Source organism: Mobula hypostoma, chromosome 1 (genome assembly GCF_963921235.1).
Source record: "Mobula hypostoma chromosome 1, sMobHyp1.1, whole genome shotgun sequence".
Classification (NCBI taxonomy): domain Eukaryota; kingdom Metazoa; phylum Chordata; class Chondrichthyes; order Myliobatiformes; family Myliobatidae; genus Mobula; species Mobula hypostoma.
Genome location: NC_086097.1, coordinates 126,820,640 through 126,847,615, shown reverse-complemented (window position 1 = coordinate 126,847,615; position 26,976 = coordinate 126,820,640). Strand labels below are relative to the sequence as shown.

Sequence of the window (26,976 nt, the reverse complement as noted above, 5' to 3'; positions counted from 1 at the left end):
AATTGGGTTTTCCCAATTGTTTTCAAGTCATTTAACAATTGGGTTTCCAGTTTTCACAATAAACTTTATGTAGGGGCACTTGATGCACTCTTTAGGCTATAACCTGTCTGCATCATCAATGTCACATGCAGCAAAGAAATTTGACAGTACAGTATCTCAAAATATTCTTCCCCTGACTAGATCTGAGAGTCAAATGCTACAGTGAGATTTATGGCAATTCTTTCTATCCTTATATTTTTAAAGCAGGTAATGGTTGGACTTTGTCTCTCCCCATTTTTATTCATCCAATCACTTACTGCTTGATTTTGAGACAATTTTCCTCATCACCAATATCATGACTAATAAAAATGTGGAGATGGAGTTTAGTTCATGTGGGTGTTTATTTTCTACAAGCCTGCTGAGAGTGCACATCTGTTAATATGCCCTTTACAGAAATCAAAATATCTAAACTGATAAGACACAAGCCTGCACAATCACCATAGACTAAATGTCTAACCTTTCCCTCCATGAAAATAGCACCTCACCAACTCTCATAGCCTTGCTATTCCCTCTATCGTAATCACAGATAGGCCTCTGATTACTTCCTTGTATCTCTCTCTCTACCCATCTTCCTCTTCTCAAACTTCTTTCCATCTGTATTCAGCCCTGGCTTTAAAAAAAACTTTTAAAGACTCAACTATGTAACCATTGTTACAATATTCTTGCAGCTACAAACATGCTCAATCAACCTAACTTCAGCTAAGCCTTTTTAAAACCAATGCACTCACCAAGCTGTCATTTCAATAATACAATCTTCATCTCCACCCCCTTATGACCAAAGAATTCAGATTTGAAAAGCTAATTTGGATGCTCACCATCAGACCTGGCTGGACTTCAGTTAACAGTCCACTTTTCCAGGATCCTCCCAAGAAAAACCCATCTCTTCTTATATCCCTCTTCCTATGCTAGAGATCCTAAATTCTTCCTATCCTTAACAGGAACACCTTGTTGAAATGCCCCAAATTCAAGGATCCTCACTACTACACCAATGGAAATGCACTGATCACAATGAAATCTTTTGTGATTACATCCAATGTAACCTGTCCCTCCTTCCCTTCAGCTATTAGTACTCAAAGCACCTCCAGTGTCTCTGATGCATTCCAGCTGCCTGGGCTGGGACCATCATTACCTACTGGCATCCTCACTTTTCTAGCACTTATCCAGGGAATCACCCAGCATTGTTACCATGGTGTCCTGCAGGGATTTGTCACTGGCCAACATTATTCCCATCTGCATGGCGCTCCACTGCAATACCAATGGAGAGCATGGCATAAGATTCCATTTGTGGACTTCATCTCCACCTCTCTCAGAGGCATTTACCAGCTACGACTGAGTGAGCTGTTCTTACAATTATAGGATCATCATGGCTCCGTCTGTCTCTGTCTAAGTAGACAATGGATGCGCCCGTTCCGGGGCGCAGACCTGGGCGATAAATATGGAGATCCTGGGCTGCCCAGATCAATTACAGGAAGTCCCTAGTTTACATAAGGGTTCTGTTCATGAGAACTGACCGTAAACTAATTCTTCCGTAACATATAATGTAAATGAACAATTTTCTCCAAAACCAAGATAAAAGCCCATTATATGAAACAGTCGAGCCTCCCCTTCCCGAAGTACTACTGTATTGTGTTACTCTGTCATCCATTTCCCATTGCTACTCATACTGTACTGCTCTGCATACACTTCCTATAAACTCTTCCATTTCAGTGAATATCTTCTATGTTCATCCTAACGCTGCCCATAATTAAAGGCACATGTACTGTAAGGAGTCATTCTCTCTAGAAAAATCATTTAAAAACTTATGGGGGGATTTTGTAATGTCAAGTTTCTGTAAGTTAGGTCTTCTGTAATCTGGGGAGCTACCATATTTGAAAAACATGCATCAGCATCTTTACCCCCAAAAAGCTACCCAGCATCAGGAATGGCATTCCCCAGCACCACGTGGCTTTCTGTGATTGATCATTGTAGTGTAGCATTTGATCCCAAGTTGAGGTTAAGAATACAGCATAACCAGCTCTTCTGCCACTTGGGTATAGGAAGGAAGAGAACCACTACAGAAAGAGGTAGATACAGCCCAGTCCATCACAGGAGAAGCCCTCCCTACAACTGAGTACATTGACTTGGAGCACTGCCACAGGAAAGCATCCATATTAATGACCCCCACCATCCAGACTATGCTCTCTCCTCACTACTACCATCAGGTGGGAGGCACAGAAGCTTTAGGTCCAACATCGCCAGGTTTATGAACAGGTAAAACCCACAATCATCAGGCTCCTGAACTGGTGTGGATAATGTCATTCACCACGTATTCCATGGAGAGAATGCACAGAGACTTCTTTTAAAACAGCACTAGAATTGATCTCCGAACTCCAGAGTTGTGTTAGCATCGTGCTAACCACTACGCTACTGTGGCATGTGTCTTCAAAATTGATCGTCCTAAATATATCACTTCATACTTTCCCAGATTGAACACCACCTCTGCCCAACTCTACATCCTGTCTATATCCCACAGTAACCTACAGCAAACTATCCAAGTACTTCAATATAGCTCTATTTCAACTGTTTGCTTCCAAATGTTCCTGTGAAATACTTGCTATATTTTCACAATGCTAAAGGTACAATGGAAATGGAATTTGTGTTATAATCAAAATGAGACAATAGGTTGCAATTGTATAAAAATAAGCCAAAAAAAATGCTGGAAATATGGGTAAGACCACAAAACTTAGCAGGTCAATCTGCATTTACGCTTTCTGAACTACACCTCTGAAAGTTTGTCCCCAGATTTCTCTCAATCTGGCACCATTAGTTTAATGCAGTGCACACTTTTTTTTGCAACAGGTCTCTCCCCTGGAACCCTCCCAAATGATTTTTGGGAGTCTGATACAAACCTTTCAAATTTCTTTCATTCACACATGCTGTTCTTTTTCTTGAGCATTTAAAGCAAATCCTGAATGATCTAATCTCCACAATACTTAGTATTTTGTGTGAAACATACAGCAAATTAACTTTATTAAAATGTAGGTACCCCAAGTCCTCTTCCCGTCCTTTTATGAAATGCCTTGTAAGAAAAACATTTCCATTTGGTCCTGTTTTAAGACAAAAAAACTGGTTGCTTTACATAGGTGAACACATCCTGTAAAAGTATATGGGTGTGACGATCACAGGCTTGAATTACTGGAGGCAACGCAAGAATTCTTAAAAAAATATTAAGCCTATAACAAGTTGGTAATTATCTAGTAAGTATGGATTTGATGCCAAACATCATCAGATTAACACCTTACAACTGTATAACAGAGGTCTTGTAGCAGAATCGCTATCAGTAAAATAATATATTACAAGTTGAACAAATCTTATTCTAATCTACAAGGCAACTATTTAAATAGCACAACATTCCCGAAAGAAGGACAAAAACACTTGATTCACAGCCAAGCTCTTAGCTACAACTGAAAACGACCGTCTTAAAGGGAAGGAGAGCTTGTTTGCAGACAATTACGCACTCACAGTTAAAATCGAGCTGGTGGGATGCTGGCTCGGCGGACACAGTACAGAAGCTCTGGTTGCTGTTCGCTGTCACTGAACTAATAGGTACTTCCGAGTGATCGGTACTTAAAGAGTTCAGTCACTGGAATCAGCAACTCCGTCGCTTTCTGCACGGTCACTCTCTGCTTGTCTATCCGTCCAACACTCCTGCTCTCCCCCGCTCCTCTCACTGTTGCGCCGGTTAACCTCTGCAAGGCTTAAAGACATCTGGTCCCTGATGCGCTCAATGCATTATAATCCCTCTGCACTGCCCAGACCTTGCGCTCCCTATTAAAGAGTCGCAGCAACACTTGCACCTCTGTACCTTTGCAGCGTGACGCCTCGGGAACAGGGTGACGCGCCCCGCATAGCGCGAGACCCCACCCCACCAAGGGGAGACCCACAACCACGCGCATGGGCTCTCGGTTTCAGGTGTGGGCGACAGGCGCGCGGGAGCTCGCGGTTGCACGAGCCTTTGCGCGCGCACTGTAACTTTCGGATCCTGTGGCTGCGTTAACATAGCTCTACTTCTTTGATCTTTCCGCACACCTGCCCGAGGAGGATCCAGGGTATTTTTTTTAGCACTTCATAGTGAGCATCGGCAAAGTGTAAAATAGCATTTCATTTTTTTTTTAATCTTGGAAATAAATGCATGAAAACATTCAAGCATCTCAAAATAAATTCTCGGCAAAATGTGTACTCCGCCAAGGCAACGAATCGAGGAATACCTCCTCCATGCTTCACACTTCGAGTCCAAATTGGTACAGGATGTCTGGGGGAAAAATTGGTGGAGAAAAACTGCTGCAAGTTGGGGTCCCACCTGTCCTTCTGTTGTGGACTTGCTTTCACTCCAGTTGTGTGTTCTGAGGAGCTTGAAGGGTCCTGTGCGCAATCGGCAGACTCGCAGGGGCAGGTGAAGGGTACACTCAGATGTTCGAGGCTCCCATTGCTGTTTGTGTCAACATCACCCGGGATGCCATGTGTCAATCCAATCCTCTCTGCGTTTGACGGGTCTCTCGTTCGCTGCTACCAGAGTCTTGGGTCTTGGGTCCTGGGCAAGGTTTAATCGACGCGGTTTGTGAGCTGGACTTCTCCTTTTTGATGGCTATTTTGTGGGATTTTGACCGGGGCCGACTGGTTCTGCGGCCTGCCATCAACGAATGACACGGCGATGAATTGAACTGAAATGAGTGGACATTCCTGGACTGTTTCAATGACTGTGGTTTGATGTTTTATATCCTGCCTTTTTCACTCGATTTTTGCCGTTTGCGCAATGCATTCTTCTTTTTGCACATTGGGTGCTTAAAATTTTCTTTGAACGAGTTCCATGGTGTTTCTTTGTTTCGTGGCTGTCTGTGGGAAGACAGATAAGTGTACTTCCAATCTTTGAATTTATTACATCCCGCTAACCAGAAAGACAAAAAAAATGTATGCCTAGTCCTGCCTTTCTTCTATCCACACTAATAAGTTCCTTCTAAGCCGTGGCTTTTATTTTTCATTAACCATTGATGCAGCATCTCACGATATATTTTCTGAAAATCTAGGATTAGTTCATCCACAAGAATGCTTTGTGGTAGTGTGTTATATTGTCTATTGTCTATTGTGTTCTGCATTTGTAACAGCTAATCTTAGCTTTGGAGTAGAAAACAAGAATGAACCATTGGTCCTGTGATGAACTCTCATTCCAAATTATTGCACCAAAGAAGAGTGAGTAGGTGATGACATCGTTTTCCTAAAGCTGAATGATGCACCCATTTATTAGGATCACAGCTGGCATGATCTTGTGTAGTAAATGTAAGATGATAATGAATTTCCAAGGAGAGCCAAAATTGAGGAGGGCTCCCAATATCCTTTCTTGGTTGCTGGTGCCGACGGCTTTTGTGAGGTCAGAGAGAGCCAGACAGAATGGATTCTGTTACTGGCTATATTTGTGTTGGACATCCCATAATGAAGATCATATTCACTGTACATCTTGAAGGCCAGAATCTACATGGAACACGTTGCCCAAGGGATTGGGGGAATCAGATACAACTACTACATTTACGAGCCGTGGGAGGATATGGACCTAACTAGGCAAATGGGGTTAATGTAGCTGGGCAAAAGGGTCAGCATAGCTGTGATGGACCAAAGGGCCTATTTCAGTGCTAAACAACTCTATGATTCTGTTGCGACTTTTGAAGGAACTGTTCAGCCACCAGATGCATGCAGTTGAGGAGGATTCTGGCAGTGATTTCCCTGTAGCAGAGGGGTAGTGATTACAATAACCACAGTTGGGTACATCCTTTCTTGATGGCCATGATTACCATATCTCAATTCCTCCCCTACCAGGGTAAGAGAGATGCCACTGTCTGTAAGGAGCTTGTACATTTTCCCCGTGACCATGTGGGTTTCCTCTGGGTGCTCTGGTTTCCTCCCACATTCCAAAGATGTACAGGATAGTAGGTTAATTGGTTACATGGAGGTAATTGGGCGGTGTGGGCTAGTTGGGCTGGAATGGCCTGTTACCGTGCGGTCGCTTTAGTTAAGAACAATAAAGGTCAAGTCAGGCCAGTGCCATCCTTAAATTCTTTTGTCTGCTCCACAGGCTGTGTTATTTATCAGTTGTCACATTGTGATCAGAAAAATGATGAAAAGCCTCTGCCAAAACTGCAAGGTCACAAATGGCTGCCAGGGAAAATCTGGACCAATAACCACGGTAGAAAGCAGAATATTAAAAATAATTGAAGTGTTTAATGTGGTTATGGTCTTAACTGAGGGATATTCATTGTTGGGTACTTTCGAACAAATCAATCTCCTGCTCACTCCACAATTTCCAAGTACAATTAGATTAGATTAGATTCAACTTTATTGTTCTGGATCTAATCCATCTGTCCTAGAATGGTTGGGGGGTGGGAATCAAATTAAAGAGGCTAGGCGAGAGGAGGTTAGTTCACAACAGGGGGATGGGAACCAGTGCAGAGAGACAGAGGGGTGTAAAGTGAGGGTAGAAGCAAAAAGTACTAAGGAGAAAAGTAAAAGTGGCAGGCCGACAAATCCAGGGCAAGCATTAAAAAGGGCCACTTTTCAACATAATTGTATAAGGGCTAAGAGAGTTGTAAAAGAGCGCCTGAAGGCTTTGTGTGTCAATGCAAGGAGCATTCGTAACAAGGTGGATGAATTGAAAGTGCAGATTGTTATTAATGATTATGATATAGTTGGGATCACAGAGACATGGCTCCAGGGTGACCAAGGATGGGAGCTCAACGTTCAGGGATATTCAATATTCAGGAGGGATAGACATGAAAGAAAAGGAGGTGGGGTGGCGTTGCTGGTTAAAGAGGAGATTAACGCAATAGAAAGGAAGGACATAAGCCAGGAGGATGTGGAATCGATATGGGTAGAGCTGCGTAACACTAAGGGGCAGAAAACGCTGGTGGGAGTTGTGTACAGGCCACTTAACAGTAGTAGTGAGGTCAGAGATGGTATTAAACAGGAAATTAGAAATGTGTGCAATAAAGGAACAGCAGTTATAATGGGTGACTTCAATCTACATGTAGATTGGGTGAACCAAATTGGTAAAGGTGCTGAGGAAGAGGATTTCTTGGAATGTATGCGGGATGGTTTTTTGAACCAACATGTCAATGAACCAACTAGAGAGCAGGCTATTCTGGACTGGGTTTTGAGCAATGAGGAAGGATTAATTAGCAATCTTGTCGTGAGAGGCCCCTTGGGTAAGAGTGACCATAATATGGTGGAATTCTTCATTAAGATGGAGAGTGACATAGTTAATTCAGAAACAAAGGTTCTGAACTTAAAGAGGGGTAACTTTGAAGGTATGAGACGTGAATTAGCTAAGATAGACTGGCAAATGACACTTAAAGGATTGATGGTGGATATGCAATGGCAAGCATTTAAAGATTGCATGGATGAACTACAACAATTGTTCATCCCAGTTTGGCAAAAGAATAAATCAAGGAAGGTAGTGCACCCGTGGCTGACAAGAGAAATTAGGGATAGTATCAATTCCAAAGAAGAAGCATACAAATTAGCCAGAAAAAGTGGCTCACCTGAGGACTGGGAGAAATTCAGAGTTCAGCAGAGAAGGACAAAGGGCTTAATTAGGAAGGGGAAAAAAGATTATGAGAGAAAACTGGCAGGGATCATAAAAACTGACTGTAAAAGCTTTTATAGATATGTAAAAAGGAAAAGACTGGTAAAGACAAATGTAGGTCCCCTACAGACAGAAACAGGTGAATTGATTATGGGGAGCAAGGACATGGCAGACCAATTGAATAATTACTTTGGTTCTGTCTTCACTAAGGAGGACATAAATAATCTTCCAGAAATAGTAGAGGACAGTGGGTCCAGTGAGATGGAGGAACTGAGCGAAATACATGTTAGTAGGGAAGTGGTGTTAGGTAAATTGAAGGGATTAAAGGCAGATAAATCCCCAGGGCCAGATGGTCTGCATCCCAGAGTGCTTAAGGAAGTAGCCCAAGAAATAGTGGATGCATTAGTGATAATTTTTCAAAACTCGTTAGATTCTGGACTAGTTCCTGAGGATTGGAGGGTGGCTAATGTAACCCCACATTTTAAAAAAGGAGGGAGAGAGAAACTGGGGAATTATAGACCGGTTAGCCTAATGTCGGTGGTGGGGAAACTGCTGGAGTCAGTTATCAAAGATGTGATAACAGCACATTTGGAAAGCGGTGAAATCATTGGACAAAGTCAGCATGGATTTGTGAAAGGAAAATCATGTCTGACGAATCTCATAGAATTTTTTGAGGATGTAACTAGTAGAGTGGATAGGGGAGAACCAGTGGATGTGGTATATTTGGATTTTCAAAAGGCTTTTGACAAGGTCCCACACAGGAGATTAGTGTGCAAACTTAAAGCACACGGTATTAGGGGTAAGGTATTGATGTGGATAGAGAATTGGTTTGCAGACAGGAAGCAAAGAGTGGGAATAAATGGGACCTTTTCAGAATGGCAGGCAGTGACTAGTGGAGTACCGCAAGGCTCAGTGCTGGGACCCCAGTTGTTTACAATATATATTAATGACTTGGATGAGGGAATTAAATGCAGCATCTCCAAGTTTGCGGATGACACGAAGCTGGGTGGCAGTGTTAGCTGTGAGGAGGATGCTAAGAGGATGCAGAGTGACTTGGATAGGTTGGGTGAGTGGGCAAATTCATGGCAGATGCAATTTAATGTGGATAAATGTGAAGTTATCCACTTTGGTGGCAAAAATAGGAAAACAGATTATTATCTGAATGGTGGCCGATTAGGGAAAGGGGAGGTGCAATGAGACCTGGGTGTCATTATACACCAGTCATTGAAAGTGGGCATGCAGGTACAGCAGGCGGAGAAAAAGGCGAATGGTATGCTGGCATTTATAGCGAGAGGATTCGAGTACAGGAGCAGGGAGGTACTACTGCAGTTGTACAAGGCCTTGGTGAGACCACACCTGGAGTATTGTGTGCAGTTTTGGTCCCCTAATCTGAGGAAGGACATCCTTGCCATAGAGGGAGTACAAAGAAGGTTCACCAGATTGATTCCTGGGATGGCAGGACTTTCATATGAAGAAAGACTGAATGAACTGGGCTTGTACTCGTTGGAATTTAGAAGATTGAGGGGGGATCTGATTGAAACGTATAAAATCCTAAAGGGATTGGACAGGCTAGATGCAGGAAGATTGTTCCCGATGTTGGGGAAGTCCAGAACGAAGGGTCACAGTCTGAGGATAAAGGGGAAGCCTTTTAGGACCGAGATTAGGAAAAACTTCTTCACACAGAGAGTGGTGAATCTGTGGAATTCTCTGCCACAGGAAACAGTTGAGGCCAGTTCATTGGCTATATTTAAGAGGGAGTTAGCTATGGCCCTTGTGGCTATGGGGATCAGGGGGTATGGAGGGAAGGCTGGGGCAGGGTTCTAGTTGGATGATCAGCCATGATCATAATAAATGGCGGTGCAGGCTCGAAGGGCCGAATGGCCTACTCCTGCACCTATTTTCTATGCTTCTATGTCTCTATGTCCTCACCGATATTGTCAAGGTGTGGGTAGCAATATAGAAAGGTTTCCTTGAAAAGTGGGCATGCAGGTACAGCAGGCGGTGAAAAAGGCGAATGGTATGCTGGCATTCATAGCAAGAGGATTCGAGTACAGGAGCCGGGAGGTACTACTGCAGTTGTACAAGGCCTTGGTGGGACCACACCTGGAGTTTTGTGTAGTTTTGCTCCACTAATCTGAGGAAAGACATTCTTGCCATAGAGGGAGTACAAAGAAGGTTCACAAGATTGATTCCTGGGATGGCAGGACTTCCCTATGATGAAAGACTGCATCAACTAGGCTTATACTCACTGGAATATAGAAGATTGAGGGGGGATCTTATTGAAACGTATAAAATTCTAAAGGGACTGGACAGGCTAGATGCAGGAAGATTGTTCCCGATGTTGGGGAAGTCCAGAACGAGGGGTCACAGTTTGAGGATAAAGGGGAAGCCTTTTAGGACCAAGATGAGGAAAAACTTCTTCACACAGAGAGTGGTGAATCTGTGGAATTCTCTGCCACAGGAAACAGTTGAGGCCAGTTCATTGGCTATATTTAAGAGGGAGTTAGATATGGCCCTTGTGGCTAAAGGGATCAGGGGATATGGAGAGAAGGCAGGTACAGGGTTCTGAGTTGGATGATCAGCCATGATCATACTGAATGGCAGTGCAGGCTTGAAGGGCTGAATGGCCTACTCCTGCACCTATTTTCTATATTTCTAAACTATGTGCTGAGTTGGGGGTGGTGAGGAGAGGGTGCAGTGGTTCAGAGAGGTTCTGATGAATGAGTGAGTGCAAGATCCAGATGTTTTGCACATCGTGTCTGTTGCTGTGTCCTGAGGGATGTGAAATGAAGAATCAGTAGCACATTGAGCTTGGGTGAATTTTAGAGCCCAGTGATCCAGGTTCGGGTGCACATGGATTTACTCCAACAGGGCACACTTTACAATGGAATACTCTAAAGGAAGTTGAGAGGACCATAGTACCCAACTGAACAATGGCTGCAAGTTAGTGGATTGTTTTAATAGAAGTTTTGGTCTGAATGTATCCTTCAGCAGATAGAGACAGTAGGTTCATGACCTGTCTGGAGTTTCATTCAGACAAGGATCTCACTGGATATTAAATTATAACTGAACTTAAATCCAAAGAGCTTTAACATTTTTCACATTCAACACAGCTATTTGCACACAAAGGACTTGCTACATTGCACACATGCTTGACGGAGAATAGAGAACACTGGTCCTACCACAGACAAAGGTAAGACCTTATCCAACTCAACTCAACCCTACCAGTTACAGTGAAAAGCATTGTGCTGGGATAAAGCAGCCAAGATCTACTGCAACATAAGGCAGTGCTGTTTTGCTGTGAATATTCTCTCCACAGAAAGTAACAGTGATTGTTGGGTTTGCCAGACCCTGGAAAGCAATGACAAGTTGATCCAGCCAGGTTCAGTCACAAACTGGAACTTCAGTCACAGAAGTTGGATCCATCACCTGAGAATCCTTCAGGTTTCAGGGAGGGGGAGGGGGAGGGTGTCACAGGCAGAACTCTCCATAAGTTCCTTAAAAAGTGTAACACATTTGGGTATTGAGCTGACACCTTTCTTGAGAATGAGGGAGAGGAGTGCAGTTTTAGTGTTGAGGTATTTTGAGCTTGGCTACCCAAAACAACCTGGATGGAAGCAAACCATCAAAAAAACAGCAATCCTTTGGGTGTGGATTAAAACTGTCTGGGTGATCTCTTTATAAATGTGGCGCAGTGCATTATTTACTGTCTGTCCAGCCAACATGAGCTCAGAGGGACCTGACTATAAGTGTTGGACCCACTTCCAATTCAGACTGGCAATGGTTAGGTTGAGTTTTAGACTTAAAGGTGTAAACAAGGTTCTGGGCAGTGTGCATAAATTACTCACTGCTTCCTTTGCCCACTAGTTCATTTCAAGAAAAATTCTGTAGATTTGTTCTGCTGACTGATCTGCCAGATAATCTTTATAGTGTAATTTTCTTTAGAGCAAATGGAGCATTTTATCAGACAGACCAAAATAGTCAATTCTCGCCTTTGCCTATAGCATCTCAATCCCTCAACAAATCAGTTGGAATTCACACACAACCATTAATCCCATGGTCACATTTAAAGGAAATGAACCCTTACAGTCATCTGCTAAAAGCAAGCAATTAATATTAATGAACTTTTCAGTTTGTGTAAAGATTCATACATTAGATTAAGACTTTTTCAAAAGAAAGACTTCATGGAAGGTCCTTTATCATTTAAATATACAAACTACACTATGACAGTGTTTAATTAAATAAATCTTGATGCAATTAGCATCAAATTATGAAACTATTTAGAGCATTGTATGTGCCTTTTTCTATTGAAATATGAAAAACAGATGTGATACCTTTTAGACTAACGAATCTTTCATGCACATTTAATTTATTTATTTATTTATTTAGAGATACAGCACCAAACAGGCCCTTCCACCCCAATGAGCCTCACCACCCAGCAATCCATCTCTTTAACACTCGCCTAATCACCAAGCAGTTTTCAATGACCAATGAACCTACTAACCAGTATGTCTTTGGACTGTGGGAGGAAACCAGAGCACCTGGAGAAAACCCAGGCAGCCATGGGTGGAACGTACAAACTCCTTACTAACAGCGCCAGGATTGAACTCCAAACTCTGGAACACCCCAAGCTGTAATAGCATCACGCTAACCGTTATGCTACCGTGGTGACCTTGTTCAGAAAATCATTTATAAATGCTTTTGCTGTTGGAACAGTAAGCCAATCATACCACATTTTTATTGCTTTATCTTGCATCAAATATGGGAAAGAAAATAAATCTGATGGAAGGTCACCAACCTAAAGCATTAACTTTGGTTCTGCCTGACTTGCTGAGTGTTTGCAGTATTCTTGTGTTTTATTAGGTTGCTATGCTTTGCAGTGTTTCTTTCCTGGGGCCCACAGTGGAAAACTTAATGCAACTTTCCAACTGGGCACCCAAATTGAAGTGTGTGAGTGTGTGAATGTACTCAATTGTACTGATCTAAACAAAGCCCCCAGTTACTTTCATTGCACTGGATCTCTTAGTATTAAAAATTCTAGACATTTTAGGTGTCTCAGCAAAGGAAGACATTATTCTGCAAACGCTAAAGAAAAAGATTGGGTCTTGAACATCTAATTGTACTAAAAATGGATGATTAATCTAGTTTCAATGAAATGTTCATCTGGTTGCTGAGGTAAATAGGAAAGGCGGTAGCAGAAGGTCAAGTCATAATCTTACATACGTCCACAGATTAAGGTAGCAGTTATAGATTGGAAATTGCAAAAGTTACACCTATTTAGGAAAAAGTACGGGATGAATCTAATAATTACAACCCAACTTAACCTGAGAAAAGTAATACCAGAAACAGCATCAGCTGTAACTTGGACAAATGTGGAAGGTTTAGAGAAAGCCAGCATGTAATTGTTGAAGGCAAATTGTGTCCAACTAAATTGGGGGTTTTTGATGAAGTAACAGAGAGGCAAATGAAGTTGATATGGTCTATACAGACTTCTGAATGATGTTTAATAAAAATTATCATCAAAATTAAAGCCATGGAACAAACAAAACCTTGGAAGCACAGCTCAAAAGCTGGCTAGGTAACAGGAATCAGAAAGAAATAATGAAAGGTCATTTTACAGACTGAAGCAAGTGTAAAACAATGTATTTTGATTATTTTTCTCTTGGGTTTAGATGTAGAGAGTACTGTTTCCAGTTTTGTAGATGACACAACATTTAGACCAGATAGTGATTTACTTAAAGTACATGTAGATAATGTACTTAGGCTGTTGAAATGGGCAGATGGATGGTAGGTGAAAATTATTGCAAACACAAAAGAAACTGTAGGTGCTGGAAATCTGGAGCAACACTCAAAGGAATTGAAGGAATTCAGAAGGCCAGGCCGCATCTATAAAGAAAAATGGACAATTGATGTTTTGGGTCAGACTCGATGAAGGGTCTCAATCTGAAACGTCAACTAGCCATTATCCTTCGTTGATGTTGTCTAACCCATTAAGTTCCTCCAGCACTTTGTGTGTTGTTAGGTGAAAATTCATGCTGAGAAATGTGAAGAGTCAAAATAAACAGAAATAAGAAGTCTCTAAAGAGTAGAAGAAAGACAGATCTGGGGTACATGTGCATAGATTGTTAAAAGTAGATGGGCAAGTTGAGAAAGTGGTAAAATAGCATTGAGATGGTTCTGAAGGGACCTTCAGAAAGTCTTTTGGATGGATGTGTTTCGGATCACTTTGAACAATGTAGATGGTGAATAAATATTTCCTGATGGCTGGTCACAAAATAGGGGAGAGAGAGTGAAGGTGATTGGCAAAAATGCAAGAGTATCATAAAGAATAATTTTTATGCCATGAATGTTTAGGGTTTGGAATGCAGAGTGCAAATGCTAAACTGGAGATTTCAAAAGTGAGTTGGACAGATGTCTGAAAGAAAAGAAATCAAATGGGTCCATGATGAGAATGCAGGGGAGAGGGATTAGCAGGACTATTGAAACAGTATGGATTTAATGAGCTGAATAGCCTCCCTCCTGTACTCATTCAATGATTTTGTGATTCTACTTCTCCCTCCACAGATGCTGCATGACCTAGTAAGTATTTCCAACAACCCCTGCTTATATTTCAGATTCCCAGCTTTTGCTTTCCAGTTACTGGGATGAAATAACTTAGAAATAGTGCTGCAGGTCTCTTCAGATGACTGTGGTGGTCTCCTGGACAACAAGTGGTTTAAAACCCACTTGCATCATTGTGGAAGGGTGCCATTTGGCCCATTTCACTCTACTATTTGAAAGAGAGTTCCAGTAAGTCCCACTTTATTGCCCATTTCTTCACACTAGAACATATCCCTTTCCATGTCTACATCCAAAGCCCTTCTGAAACAATTTCCACCATCCTTTCAGGCATTGCATAACAGATCAGAACAATTCACCATTATTGTTTTTCTTTCCCCTCATCACTATTTAGTTCTGTTAATAATTATCTTAAATTTGGATTGTCAGATTACCATTTCACCGGTCAGAAGAAGCACCTTCTTCTGTCTACACTAACAAAAACATTTGAGTCTGAAACAAAATATTTCTTTAATCTATCAAGCAACAAATGGACCTAAATATGAAGCACTGCCAAAGGGAATTTGACCAAACGTTTTCCTTCCACCTTCCTCCCCTTCTCTCCACTCTCTGGCAGCACTGTTTCTGTGCAGCATCAAAAATTATTAACCCACTAACTTACAATATTTGAACCAAAAATTCCCCATGTATACATATTTGAACAAACTTCACTACTAAAATAAGCAAATCGGTGAAAATGTTACTATTGCAAGCAACCAAAATATTTTAGCCTACTTAATACAATGGCCAGAAACCACATCTGGATCATGCCCTGAAAACCAGGCTACATACGGTAGAGCAACACAAAGTGTCGCTGTGGATGGTGGAATGAAGGGCTAAACACAAACTGCTTGAGGAAATCAACAGGACAGGTAGCATCTAGGAGAGTTCAGGTGAAGGGTCTCAACCCAAAATGCCGAGTGCATTCCCTCCTAGATGGTGCCTGACACACTGAGTTGCTCCTACACATGTCATCTATTACACCAGTGACCTAATCTGCTATCAATGCGATCCTAGTTCTTCTTCTGTTTCCAATTCTGCAGCCGCTTCTGATCTTCTTTCTTATATTGCTGCTCTCTCCAAAATTGCCCTTGATTATAGTATTTTTAAATCATAGCCATATCTTCAGTTTCTCAAAGCCAGCTTGCCACTCTCAAGAGCACGCCAACTACATTTGTGCTCTTCTGCACAATGAAACTATCCTCTACTTCCATATCTAAGTGCTGTCAACTTTCCCTTTGTTTATAATCATGGGCTTCTCAAACTAATGTCTTACATAACAATAAGTATTATGACTATTTTACATGTATTATCACTCAGCTCGCTTTCATCTAGGGGGAGCAGCCTTCAACCCCTCCAAACTGGGTAATCAAGTTTGGGTAGATGCTGTGTGATATACCCCACCACACCGAATAACAAACAGTACACCATATGCGATTAAATAATTATACTTTATAAATCTTACTGAAACTATGTATTTAATAGAGATACAATATAAAAGGGAAAGTAGAAGGCGCCAAACCTATCAGAGTTCAACCACTTCATACACAACCGTTGGAGCTTGATTAACGGAGTCTTCTTTCCACCATTCAATCTCCTCTGACCTCCTCGACCCGCAGCCTGGGACCAACCACGGTGGTCGACCAGACGCTCCACACGAGTCTGTCCTCGTCTCCTCTCCTCGCTGAAGACCCAGGGCCTCAGACTCCCGCTCGGGGTCCGTTCCATCACCCAGCAACAGCATCGCGTCTCCCCTCTCTGCCCCCATCCGCCTTCTGCCCAAAGCCCGCGAAAACAATAGCTTACAGACACACAAGAAAGAATAACATCTATCCCAATTGGGCAGCAAATTAATACAGTTCTCATTATCAGTAATATAACCCAAACTAGCTGCTAGAGAGAGAACCACTGTCTCAGTGGTTAACATCACAGAGAAACCATTTTATTAGCCTTAGCAATAACATAAAAGAAGAAACCCCTTACATACATATGTAATGTAAAAAATTAACAAATGGAATGATTTTAACACTTTTTATCAGAATGAGATGACATGAATATATTTGATCATTCCAATTATAATGAAAGCAAAACTCTGATGATCTCAAGCCACGTGCAATGTTTAATTAGGGGTCAAATAAACAATCTGAAGTTCATTCAGAACAAATAACTGACTGACTTTGTTTAGAAGTAAACTCATGTCTGAACTGAAGAAGATAAAAAGATGTGAACAGGAAAGTAACATTGCAACAGGTGGAATACAATGAAAGGTCTCAGGTGAGGTCAGGTTTAACACTGAAATACATAAGGCTAACATGCTTGAAAATGGGGCCAAAACAACTCATTGGAATACTGTATGTCACCCAAACAGACTGGAGCATAGGAAAAGAACTGCAGGTTTGATACTTTTATTAGGTGTTAAGAAAGAAATTATGTATACTCATGGCTGATATACATGGATTTTTGTATTGCAAGAAACTGAAGAATCAGATGGGAAAATGAAGTCAGGGCACAGGTCAAGTTAACCATGAACACATTGAATAGTGGAACATGCTGGTGGAGCCCAATGGCCTCTTATAGCCCCTGTTTTTTGTGCCCTTGTGTAACATTCCAGGCCAATAATGGTTTCACTGAAGGAGTTAACACAATTAAAATGCAACATCCCAGAAGCCATTTACATTGCCAACATTTCACATAATTCAAGTCTTAAGAAGAATTAATTACGAGTGAATATCTTTCAGCTCAGAGAATAAAATAGGACCAGTGTGGGATTAGTGCTATTGAGTACTTAATGGTAACTATTGTCTCAGTGTGTCAATGGGCCTGTTTCCATACAGTATATATGATAAATTCTTCTTCATATCATGTGTCCTGATGAACAGTCTCACCCCAAAACATTGACTCTTTACTCCTTTCCACAGAATAACCAGACCTGATGAGCTCCTCCAGCATTTTGTGTGTATTACTGAGAAGTTATTTTTCTCGGTTCTCCGCACAGGTGACACAAGATAGGAAAAAAAGCATTTGGTATGCTTACTTCCAGAAGTCGTGGCATTAAGAGTTGGGTCATAATGTTGCAGTTGAAAAGCATGGTTAGGCTGCACATAAGGTATTGTGCACAGTTCTGGATACTGGACTAAAGAAGGATGTGGTAACAATAAAGGAAGTGCAGAAACATAGAAAACATACAACACAATACAGGCCCTTCAGCCCACAAAGCTGTGCTAAACATGTCTTTAACTTAGAAATTACCTAGGGTTACCCATAGCCCTCTATTTTTCTGAGCTTCATGTACCTGTCCAGGAGTCTCTTAAAAGACCCTATCGTATCTGCCTCCACCACCGTCGCCAGCAGCCCATTCCATGCACTCACCACTCTCTGTGTAAAAAACTTATCCCTAACATCTCCTCTGTACCTGCTTCCAAGCACCTTAAAACTGTGCCCTCTTGTGCTAGCCATTTCAGCCCCAGGAAAAAGCCTCTGACTATCCACATGATCAATGTCTCCCATTATCTTATACACCTCTATCAGGTCGCCTCTCATCCTCTGTCGCTTCAAGGAAAAAAGGCCAAGTTCACTCAACCTATTCTCACAAGGCATGCTCCCCAATCCAGGCAACATCCTTGTAAATCTTCTCTGCACCCTTTCTATGGTTTCCCATAGCGAGGCGACCAGAACTGAGCACAGTACTCCAGGTGGGGTCTGACCAGGGTGCTATATAGCTGCAACGTTACCTCGCGGGTCCTAAACTCAATCCCACAATTGATGAAGGCCAATGCGCCGTATGCTTTCTTAACCACAGAGTCAACCTGTGCAGCAGCTTTGAGTGTCCTATGGACTCGGACCCCAAGATGCCTCTGATCCTCCACACTGCCAGGAGTCTTACCATTAATACTATATTCTGTCATCATATTTGACCTACCAAGATAAACCACCTCACACTTATCATACAGGGAATTTTGGAGGTACGGTTTCCAGTTTTAAAGAGAGAGGCAAAAAATTAAAGGGATATGTTTGGTATAGAAATCTGGGATGAGTTGTCACAGGAGGTAGTGAAGGTAGATACAATGTGTGTGGCCTTACAGGTAGATAGTGTAGTTAAGAAAGCTTATGGGGTGTTAGCTTTCATAAGTCGAGGGATAGAGTTTAAGAGTCGCGAGGTAATGATGCAGCTCTATAAAACTCTGGTTAGGCCACACTTGGAGTACTGTGTCCAGTTCTGGTTGCCCCACTATAGGAAGGATATGGAAGCATTGGAAAGGGTACAGAGATTTACCAGGATGCTGCTGATTTAGAGAGTATGGATTATGATCAGAGATTAAGGGAGCTAGGGCTTTACTCTTTGGAGAGGAGGAGGATGAGAGGAGACATGATAGAGGTATACAAGATATTAAGAGGAATAGATAGAGTGGAGAGCCATAGCTTCTTCCCCAGAGCACAACTGCTCAATACAAGGGGACATGGCTTTAAGGTAAGGGGTGGGAAGTTCAAGGGGGTATTTGAGGAAGGTTTTTTACTCAGAGAGTGGTTGGTGCCTGGAATGCACTGCCTGAGTCAGTGTTGGAGGCAGATACACTCGTGAAGTTTAAGAGACTACTAGACAGGTATATGGAGGAAATTAAGGTGGGGGGTTATATGGGAGGCAGAGTTTGAGGGTTGGCACAGCATTGTGGGCTGAAGGGCCTGTACTGTGCTGTACTATTCTATGTTCTAAAATATCTAAAACACATTTAGACAAGTACTCGTGTAGGAAGGGCTCTGAGGGCTCAAGGCCTAATATGGGCAAATGGAATTAACATAGATAGGCATCACAGTCAGCCTGAAGGCTTCGTTTCCATGGTGCACTCTTCTGTGATTCTGTGAATCACTGACATGATTGAATTAAATCCACTGGAAACATTTCTGTTGCAAATGTTACTCAGGTTTCAGATTTAATTTCGAATTCCCATCCTAGGATTGCTGGTGCACCTGTCAATATTGATTTCAGAAAGACTGAATTAGAATCCTGATACTTGTGCTGAAGCACCTGTTGACACTTATCTCCATCTGGTGGCCAAGTTGCTGAAAAATTCTTTTTTTAAAATATTCATTCTGTTTCAAACATTCACTTAACATAGAAACTGAAATGTATGTTAAGCTCTCATAATCATTTAAGTAAAGTTGTGTAAAAGGTACCAAGAAGAGGTCAAAGCATTTGGGAATGTAATTGATTTTTTAAACTGAGTTGATGAAGTTGCATCCATTATATGAAGCTGAAGTGACAATTACCATTTAAAACGTTGTAAACACAAGGAAGCTCCAGAGCAGTTCATTCAGTATATGGTGGAAAATTGAGAGTAAGTCTATTATCACACAAAGTCTTTTGTGACTGTACCTTTAATTAAATTTTCATTCATCATTTAAATGTAGTTATCCTTAGGTACCCAAAACAGATAAGATCAGAAAATCTATAAGAAGTTATATAGGAATGATTATAATTGATTCAAACAGTTCTGAAATTTAGTACCTAACTACAACAAAATTTTGCCATAATTTATGACGATTGAATAATTATATTAGGGTCAAGATTATAAAATCATCAACCAACTTTCAGTTTTTGCTTAAAGAATTACGCTAGAAGTCTTTGCTGTTTAAACAGCACCATGTAGTTAGTGCATGACCAGGTGCTTGTCTGAAGAGTAATCTGGAAAATATTCAAGCATCAGCCATGGTCAGCAGGTTCATCCCACCACCCCGCCATTCCACTGGCAATTTCTACAATAATCGTTGATCAAGTATTCCCTGACTGCATCTCGAAACAGAAAGAACAAATGGAGCATTTAAGACAGCAAACAAAACCTTTAAATTTAAATACAAAAAAGGTTGCTGAATTGCAAATTTGCTTACAGCAGGATCTCACATTCAATAAATGGAATTTGACAGAGAAAAGTATCCTGGCCAATACTGTTCACTGAACTAATGACTTTGATGGTATTGGCTCATGGAACATCATTGACGAGGATACTGGGAGATGCTTTAATGCCAGCTTTAAGAACAGACATCATGTTTCCATTGAGTGTTGACCATAATTGTTTGCCCAGCTCTGGTGTGAAAATGTAGTGGCCATACTGATACCAACATGGGAGTCACATCTGCAAACACCACATGGAGAGCAGAATTTGCCATGCTGATTGCACGACTTGGGTTTGACTATAGTCACCTGAGTTTAACTGGAAGGATACCAACCTAATGCAAACAAGAGGAATTAATATTGATGGCAACTACTACGACTACTACTACGTCGACTCAGGCCTAGGGGGCCGGCGTCGGGCACGATGACGGACTCTCCACTTCTCCCTCTCCCTCATCAGTGTGTTCAGTTCATCTACATTAGCCGCACCACTGTCTTCTAGAAGTGTGTTGACCATAGTCTTGGGAGGGCACCCAGGGTTCATCCTTAAAGCATTATTAAGGCATATTGATGCCCATAAGGTCTATATGGATACGATGGGCTATAGGCCTCATTCTGGGCCATACAACCCAACCCAACCCAGATGTAATGCACCTAGTCAGGTCTCTTTCCCAAACACTGTTGTAAGTACCCTGATAGGTTGCATCATGGCCTGTTTCAGCAATTTCAAATGCGCAGGAACATTAAAGCAGGGAGCAGTGGACACTTTCCATTGCATCATGAGTACATTCCTCCCCACCACCTCACGAAGGCAACAACCTCACCATTTGGACCGTGCCATTTTCTCACAGCCACCATCAGATAGGAGGCACAAAAGCCTGAAGTTCCACGTCATCAGATTCAGGAACAGCTCCCTCCCTACAACCAACAACTACACAACCCTAATCACTACCTCAATATAGAAACACTATGACCACTTTGATCACCTTGCACTAAATTGGACTTCATTTTTTTATTTTAATTGTAAAAGTGGTGTATAATTTATGTTTTTCTTGTTAGTACTGCTATGTGATGCCCTGGGCCTGTAATGCTGATGTGAGTAAAACTTATATTGCACATGTGCATCTGTGTCCATTTGAGAGTAGACTCAACTTTGACCTTGATCAAGGTATATGAAGTCTTCCCACTCCCTATTCCAGCATACCAACACCCATTCTAGCCCTTGTACTCTGCTAGTGGAAGTCAATCAGCTGCTATCATTAATATACCTTCGGGAGCATTTGGTGGTCTGGTAGCTGAATGAGGTTAAAGAAAGGGGAAAGAGCTGAAGCTTGAGCTCCTGAATGAAGCATTCTTTCAACAGCGTCTGACAAACTTGTGTTCAGCATCCATTTGTCAGTGACCACCCCCCCCCACCCCCACCAGCCAGCACATGCTCTCTTCTCACTGCCACCACCAGAAATAAGGTACAATAGCCTTAGGACTCACACCACCTAGTTTAAAAACAGTTATTATCCCTCAACTATCAAGATCTTGAACAAGGGGGATAACTTCACTCGACTTCACTTGTCCCATCATTGAAATGTTCCCACAATCAATGGACTCACTTTCAAGGACCCTTTACTTCACGCTCTTGATATTTGTTGTTTATTTATTTATATTACTGTTTCTTCTTTTTGCATTCGCACAGTTTGTTGTCTTTTGCACTCTGGTCGAAAGCCCTAATTTGCCAGTCATTCATTGACTCTGTTATAGTTACTATTCTATAGAATTGCTGAGTGTGCCCATAATAAAATTAATCTCAGGGTTCTATATGGTGACACATATGTACTTTGATAATAAAATTTACTCGGAACTTTGAACATGATGTATCTGATTGAACATGATGTATCTGATTCTGTTGATAATAATTTGGTAACTTGTTATTATTGTCATGTGTACAAGATACGGTGAAAAACTTTGCTTTGCATGCCAGCCATCACTAGGACAAAAAGTTTTTTTTTTGATAGTATGATTAGGAATTAGACATCAATTCAGTCAGTGCTCACTTAGAATCCCTGTCATTACAGTTCACAAACCAAGCCAGAAACCATGGTGTTGTGATGGACTCAGACTTAAATTTTAACTGCCACATTAAGACAATTACAAAGTGCACTACTACCATCATAAAAATATAGCGAGAGTTAAAGGGCTTATGCCTCAGCAAGATCTAGAAAAACTTGTCGATGCTTTTAATTTTAGTAGGCTTGACCACTGTAATGCCGTTTTCACAGGTCTCTATAAAAAATCCCTCAGACAGCTGTAGCTCATTCAGACACTGCTGCTAAAGTCCTCACTAAGACCAAGAAAGTAGAACATATCACTCCAGTTCTCAGATCACTGCACCGGCTTCCTGTCCATCAGAGGATTGACTTTAAAATATTACTACCAGTTTATAAAGCACTGAGTGGTCTAGGGCCAAAATACATCTCCAATCTCTTGCTGCATTATTATCCTTCTGGAGCTCTCAGGTGTTCTGGGGCAGGTCTGCTTACTGTCCCCAGGGTCAAAACTAAACACGGTGAAGCAGCTTTTAGTTATTATGCTCCACGTATCTGGAATAACCTTCCAGAGGATCTGAAGTCTGCCTCAACCTTAAGCTCTTTTAAATCGAGGCTTAAATTTTTTCTTTCTGTTGTAGCTTTTAATTAGATCCTCCTGCACTGTAAGTTCTGTTTCTTTATTCTTATGTGTGATTTTATTCTCCTTATATTGTCTGAAATTTGATGTTTGATTTTTATATCTTGTTTTACGTAAAGCACTTTGAATTGCCTTGTGTTTGAAAAGTGCTGCACCAATCAACTTGCCTTGCCTTACACTATTTCATTGTAAATACCCAATTGAGTAATTTTAATGCTTAACTCAAGTTTAAAAATACAATTAGGAAGTATTAATATCAGTCTTTCTGTTAAACAGAATTAATAATCTATGTCCTTCTCCTTCTTAGGCAATTCCCTAGAATAAAAGCTGGTTCGTGTTATGATTTCTGATTCAGAGGTGGCCAGTGTGGATGGCAGACTCTTTTGCAGATTGAGTAGATGAAGTGTGCCTGATATAACAGTGTGGTAGTTCATGGGGGATACCAAAGATACCCAGGAATTAGTGGGAATGTTGCACATTTTCAAAGAAACTTTCTAAACATTTTTACATCCTATCCATCATCTTCCCTGTAATCTCCTCCAATAAGGGAGCTCACCTCATAACCTTACACCAATTCACAGATTTATCGCATCGGTAACATGATAAAAACTCTTCTGCTTCTTCCTTAGACAAAAGGATCAGTAAAGCATTAGTTTTCACTGATTTCTTTGATCATTGTATGGGATTTTGGGGGAAGGGAGAAATGGGTTAAAAAATCGATTTCCTTTCAAATCTGAGCAGGGCAAGAAAGATCTGGAGGTTTCTCATGCTAGTACAGGTAAGTTGCTGTTGAAACTGTGGAACTTCTGAACAAGAGATCAGACAGGCAGAAGAGAAATTAAAACTGATGGGTGACCTTATAGGGGTGTATAAAATCATGAGGGGCATAGATAGGTGAATGCACACAGCTGTTTAATCCTCTGCAAAAGAGAAACAAAAACTAGAGGACATAGGTTTAACATGAAAGGGGAAAGATTTAAAAAGGTCCTGAGGGGGCAATTTCTTCGCACGGATAGTGGGCGTATGGAACAAGCTGCCAGAGGAAGTGACTGAGGCAGATACATTAATAACACTTTAAAAACAGTTGAACAATTCATGGATAGGAATAGCTGAGGGGGAAATGGGTCCGGCTTACATGGCAATCTCGCTCGGCATGGATGTATTGGGCCAAATGTCCTGTTTCTGTGCTTTATTATTATATGACCATGAGTAGCTTGTAGAACCACAACAATATACATTCCTGTTTCAATTTTAGTTTTAAATCTAAAATGATACCAAGGAATTTTAAGTGAATGTGTGATGTCGAGCCTCATAGACTTGTGAGCTGAGCCAGCACAGTGTTGTGAGCTGTGTAAAGAATAGCAGATTGACATTTTTTTTTATTTTGTTTTTTATTTTAACAATATTCAAAATAAACCTATTTTTGAGTAACGTGTCAATTTTTACCCGAGTATTTGTTGATTTAATTTTACCTTACTCACTATTTTAAATTAAAAAGTTTGAAATTATTTGAAATTTATAAATAAGCAGTTGGATATAATGTTAAGTATTCTATTGGATTGAAAAATCCATAGCATTAAAAAGAAATATTTTGTTTAATTAAGCACATTATTTGAAGAATAATTCTTACATGCAATTTTAACATCGAACTACAAAATTATATCCTTTAAAACAGCTGTGCATTAACACCTTACATAATGTCAGTTTTACCAAGAGATACAAAGCTATATAGTGTAATATTGATCATCACTTCTCAGAGTAATGATCAGTTCTTGTCGTCTCTGGTTATGCTTTTATTTTAGATACTGGCTTTTGTTTGCGGCTGAACACTAGTAAATCGAACCTTTCAGGTGTCTATGTTGAGCCCGAACGGCAGCAGTATGGATTCCACAGTTTCTAGATTCACATATTCCAGGAATTCCTGGTATTCCAGGCTGTCCTGGTGGGCCTGAAGGCCCACTGTATCCAACTGGTCCTTGTGGGCCTGGTTCTCCATCTTCAGCAATTCCCGGATACCCAGGGTATCCTAAATGACAAGAGAGAGACAATGACTTTCATGTCAATGGGCAAGCTGTAACATTTCCAGAAAAGGTCACCTTTGTGATGAAGTTCTGTATGGTAACTTTATTTTATTCGGAGATACAACATGAAACAGGCCTTTCTGGCCCTTTGAGCCATGTTGCCCAGCAATCACCCGATTAACCCCAATCACAGGACAATGACCAACTAACCTACTAACTGGTACGTCTTTCGACTGTAGGAGGAAATTGGAGCACCCAAAAGAAACCAACGCGCACATGGGAAGGAAATTTGCTTACAGAGGATGCCAGAATTGAACTCTGAACACCACACCCTGAGCTGTAATTTTGTGATGCTAACAGCTGCAGTACCATGGCACCCTACTTGATTTGAAAGTGAATAAGCCCAGAAAACTCAGTATCCCTACCAAAGTATGTTCTGACTCATATCAATTTCAGAGGACCCTATTAACCAAAAATATTCAACACACATGATTCTGGTGATGAGGAGGCGACAGGAGTGAGATAGACCACCTGGTTGAGTGGTGTCATAACAACAACCTTGCACTCAACATCAAGGAATTGATTCTGGACTTCAGGAAGTCAAGGAAACACACACCAGTCCTCATCGAGGGATCAGCAGGAGAAATGCTGAGAAATTTGAAGTTCCTGGGTATCAACATCTCTGAAGATCTATCCTGGGCCCAACATAATGATGCTATTACAAGGCAGCTACGTTTCATCAGGAGCTTGAGGAGACTTGGTATGACACCAAAGGATCTCGGAAATTTCTACAGATGTACCATGGAGAGTATTCCAACTGTTGCATCATCATCATCTGGTATGGAGGGGCCATTGCACAGGATCAGAATAAGCTGCAAATTCAGCCAGATCCATCATAAGCAGTAGCATCCCGTCTTCAAAAGGTGATGCCTCAAAAAAGCATCAACCATCATTAAGAACCCACATTGCCCAGTACGTGCCCTCTTCTCATTGCTACCATCAAGGAGGTGAGCCTGGAGGCACACACTCAATGCTTTAGGAACAGCTTCTTTCCCTCCACCATCAGATTCCTGATGGACAAAGAACACTGCCTCAGTATTACTTTTGCTCTCTTTTAGCACTACTTTTAATTAAATCTTGAAAAAATATTTTTATTGTAATTTACCATTTTCCATTATGTATTGCACAGTACTACTGCTGCAAAACAACAACTTCCATGATGCATGCCAGTGGTATTAAACCTGATTCTAATTCTTCTGATTAAAAACACTTCTAACATATTGTACCTCCCTTCTCATCCAGCCATAGATTCAAACCACAACAGTCCTCATGAATGCTCAACACAAAAGATGCTGGAGGTCCAGATGAAGAGTCAACCTGAAATGCCCACTGCCTGACCCTTTAAGCTCCTACGGTGCTCCAGATTCCAGTACCTACAGTCTCCTGAAGAATGCTCATCTATTTGAAGTGCTACTACTGTTTTGTTCTCATCACTGGCTCCTGCTTTTCTTTTGAACTTGCCACAGCTGTGTTTGTTTGCCACAATGTTAGTCTGAATATGATTTGATTTCCTATCATCAGAGTCCAAGCAATCAGAAACAAATTCTGGCCAGAAATGTTTATTCCCAACTTAAACGATATTTTGGAGAGGCACTTGAAAAATAATAAAATTAGACAGAATCAGGTTTTGCTTTTCAAAGTATAAGAAAATAAACCTCTAGGTCCTTGTACTCCATCTGCTCCAGGAAGTCCACACCCTTGCACACCAGTTGGACCTTTTTCACCTTTATCTCCTAAAACAGAGAACAATTATGGTTAAATCACAAAAGTGAACCCCAAGAAGGATCTTTATGGAAACCATTCATGTTGAACTCCAAAGCAAGGGTTACCTTTTTGTCCTGGAGCACCTATTGGTCCAGGTAATCCTGTTCTACCTCTTGGTCCAGGTTTACCAACCAATCCTGGTTTACCAGAATCACCCTATTGAAACAAGACTTCTATTAATTATGTTATAATTTGAATGTTTTCCCTCTCACCATACACCTATGCTATCGAGTGTTATACCAGGATGGAAATGTCAAAAGGTTATGACCATCTACACCAACCTGAACTGAACCTGCATCACAGGATCAGTGAGACAATAG

The 26,976-nt window shown here is 41.2% G+C and overlaps 1 protein-coding gene and 1 long non-coding RNA gene across 2 annotated transcripts in view; both read right to left on the bottom strand.

Moving 5' to 3' along the window:
* The window catches only part of LOC134339989 (collagen alpha-1(XXI) chain-like), a 258,137-nt gene extending 254,153 nt beyond the window's left edge, over positions 1-3,984 (bottom strand). The window contains exon 1 of the mRNA XM_063036872.1: positions 3,884-3,984. Coding sequence (XP_062892942.1) covers positions 3,884-3,974 — 91 coding nt within the window. The 5' untranslated portion in view covers positions 3,975-3,984. The remainder of the gene's footprint in view (positions 1-3,883) is intronic.
* Positions 3,985-24,793: 20,809 nt separating this feature from the next.
* Positions 24,794-26,756, bottom strand: LOC134339841 (uncharacterized). Its single transcript, XR_010016460.1, has 3 exons — positions 26,722-26,756; positions 26,548-26,625; positions 24,794-24,837 (listed from the first exon to the last, which is right to left on the bottom strand). It is a non-coding gene; the product is annotated as an uncharacterized LOC134339841 (long non-coding RNA).
* Between the last annotated feature and the right edge of the window lie 220 nt (positions 26,757-26,976).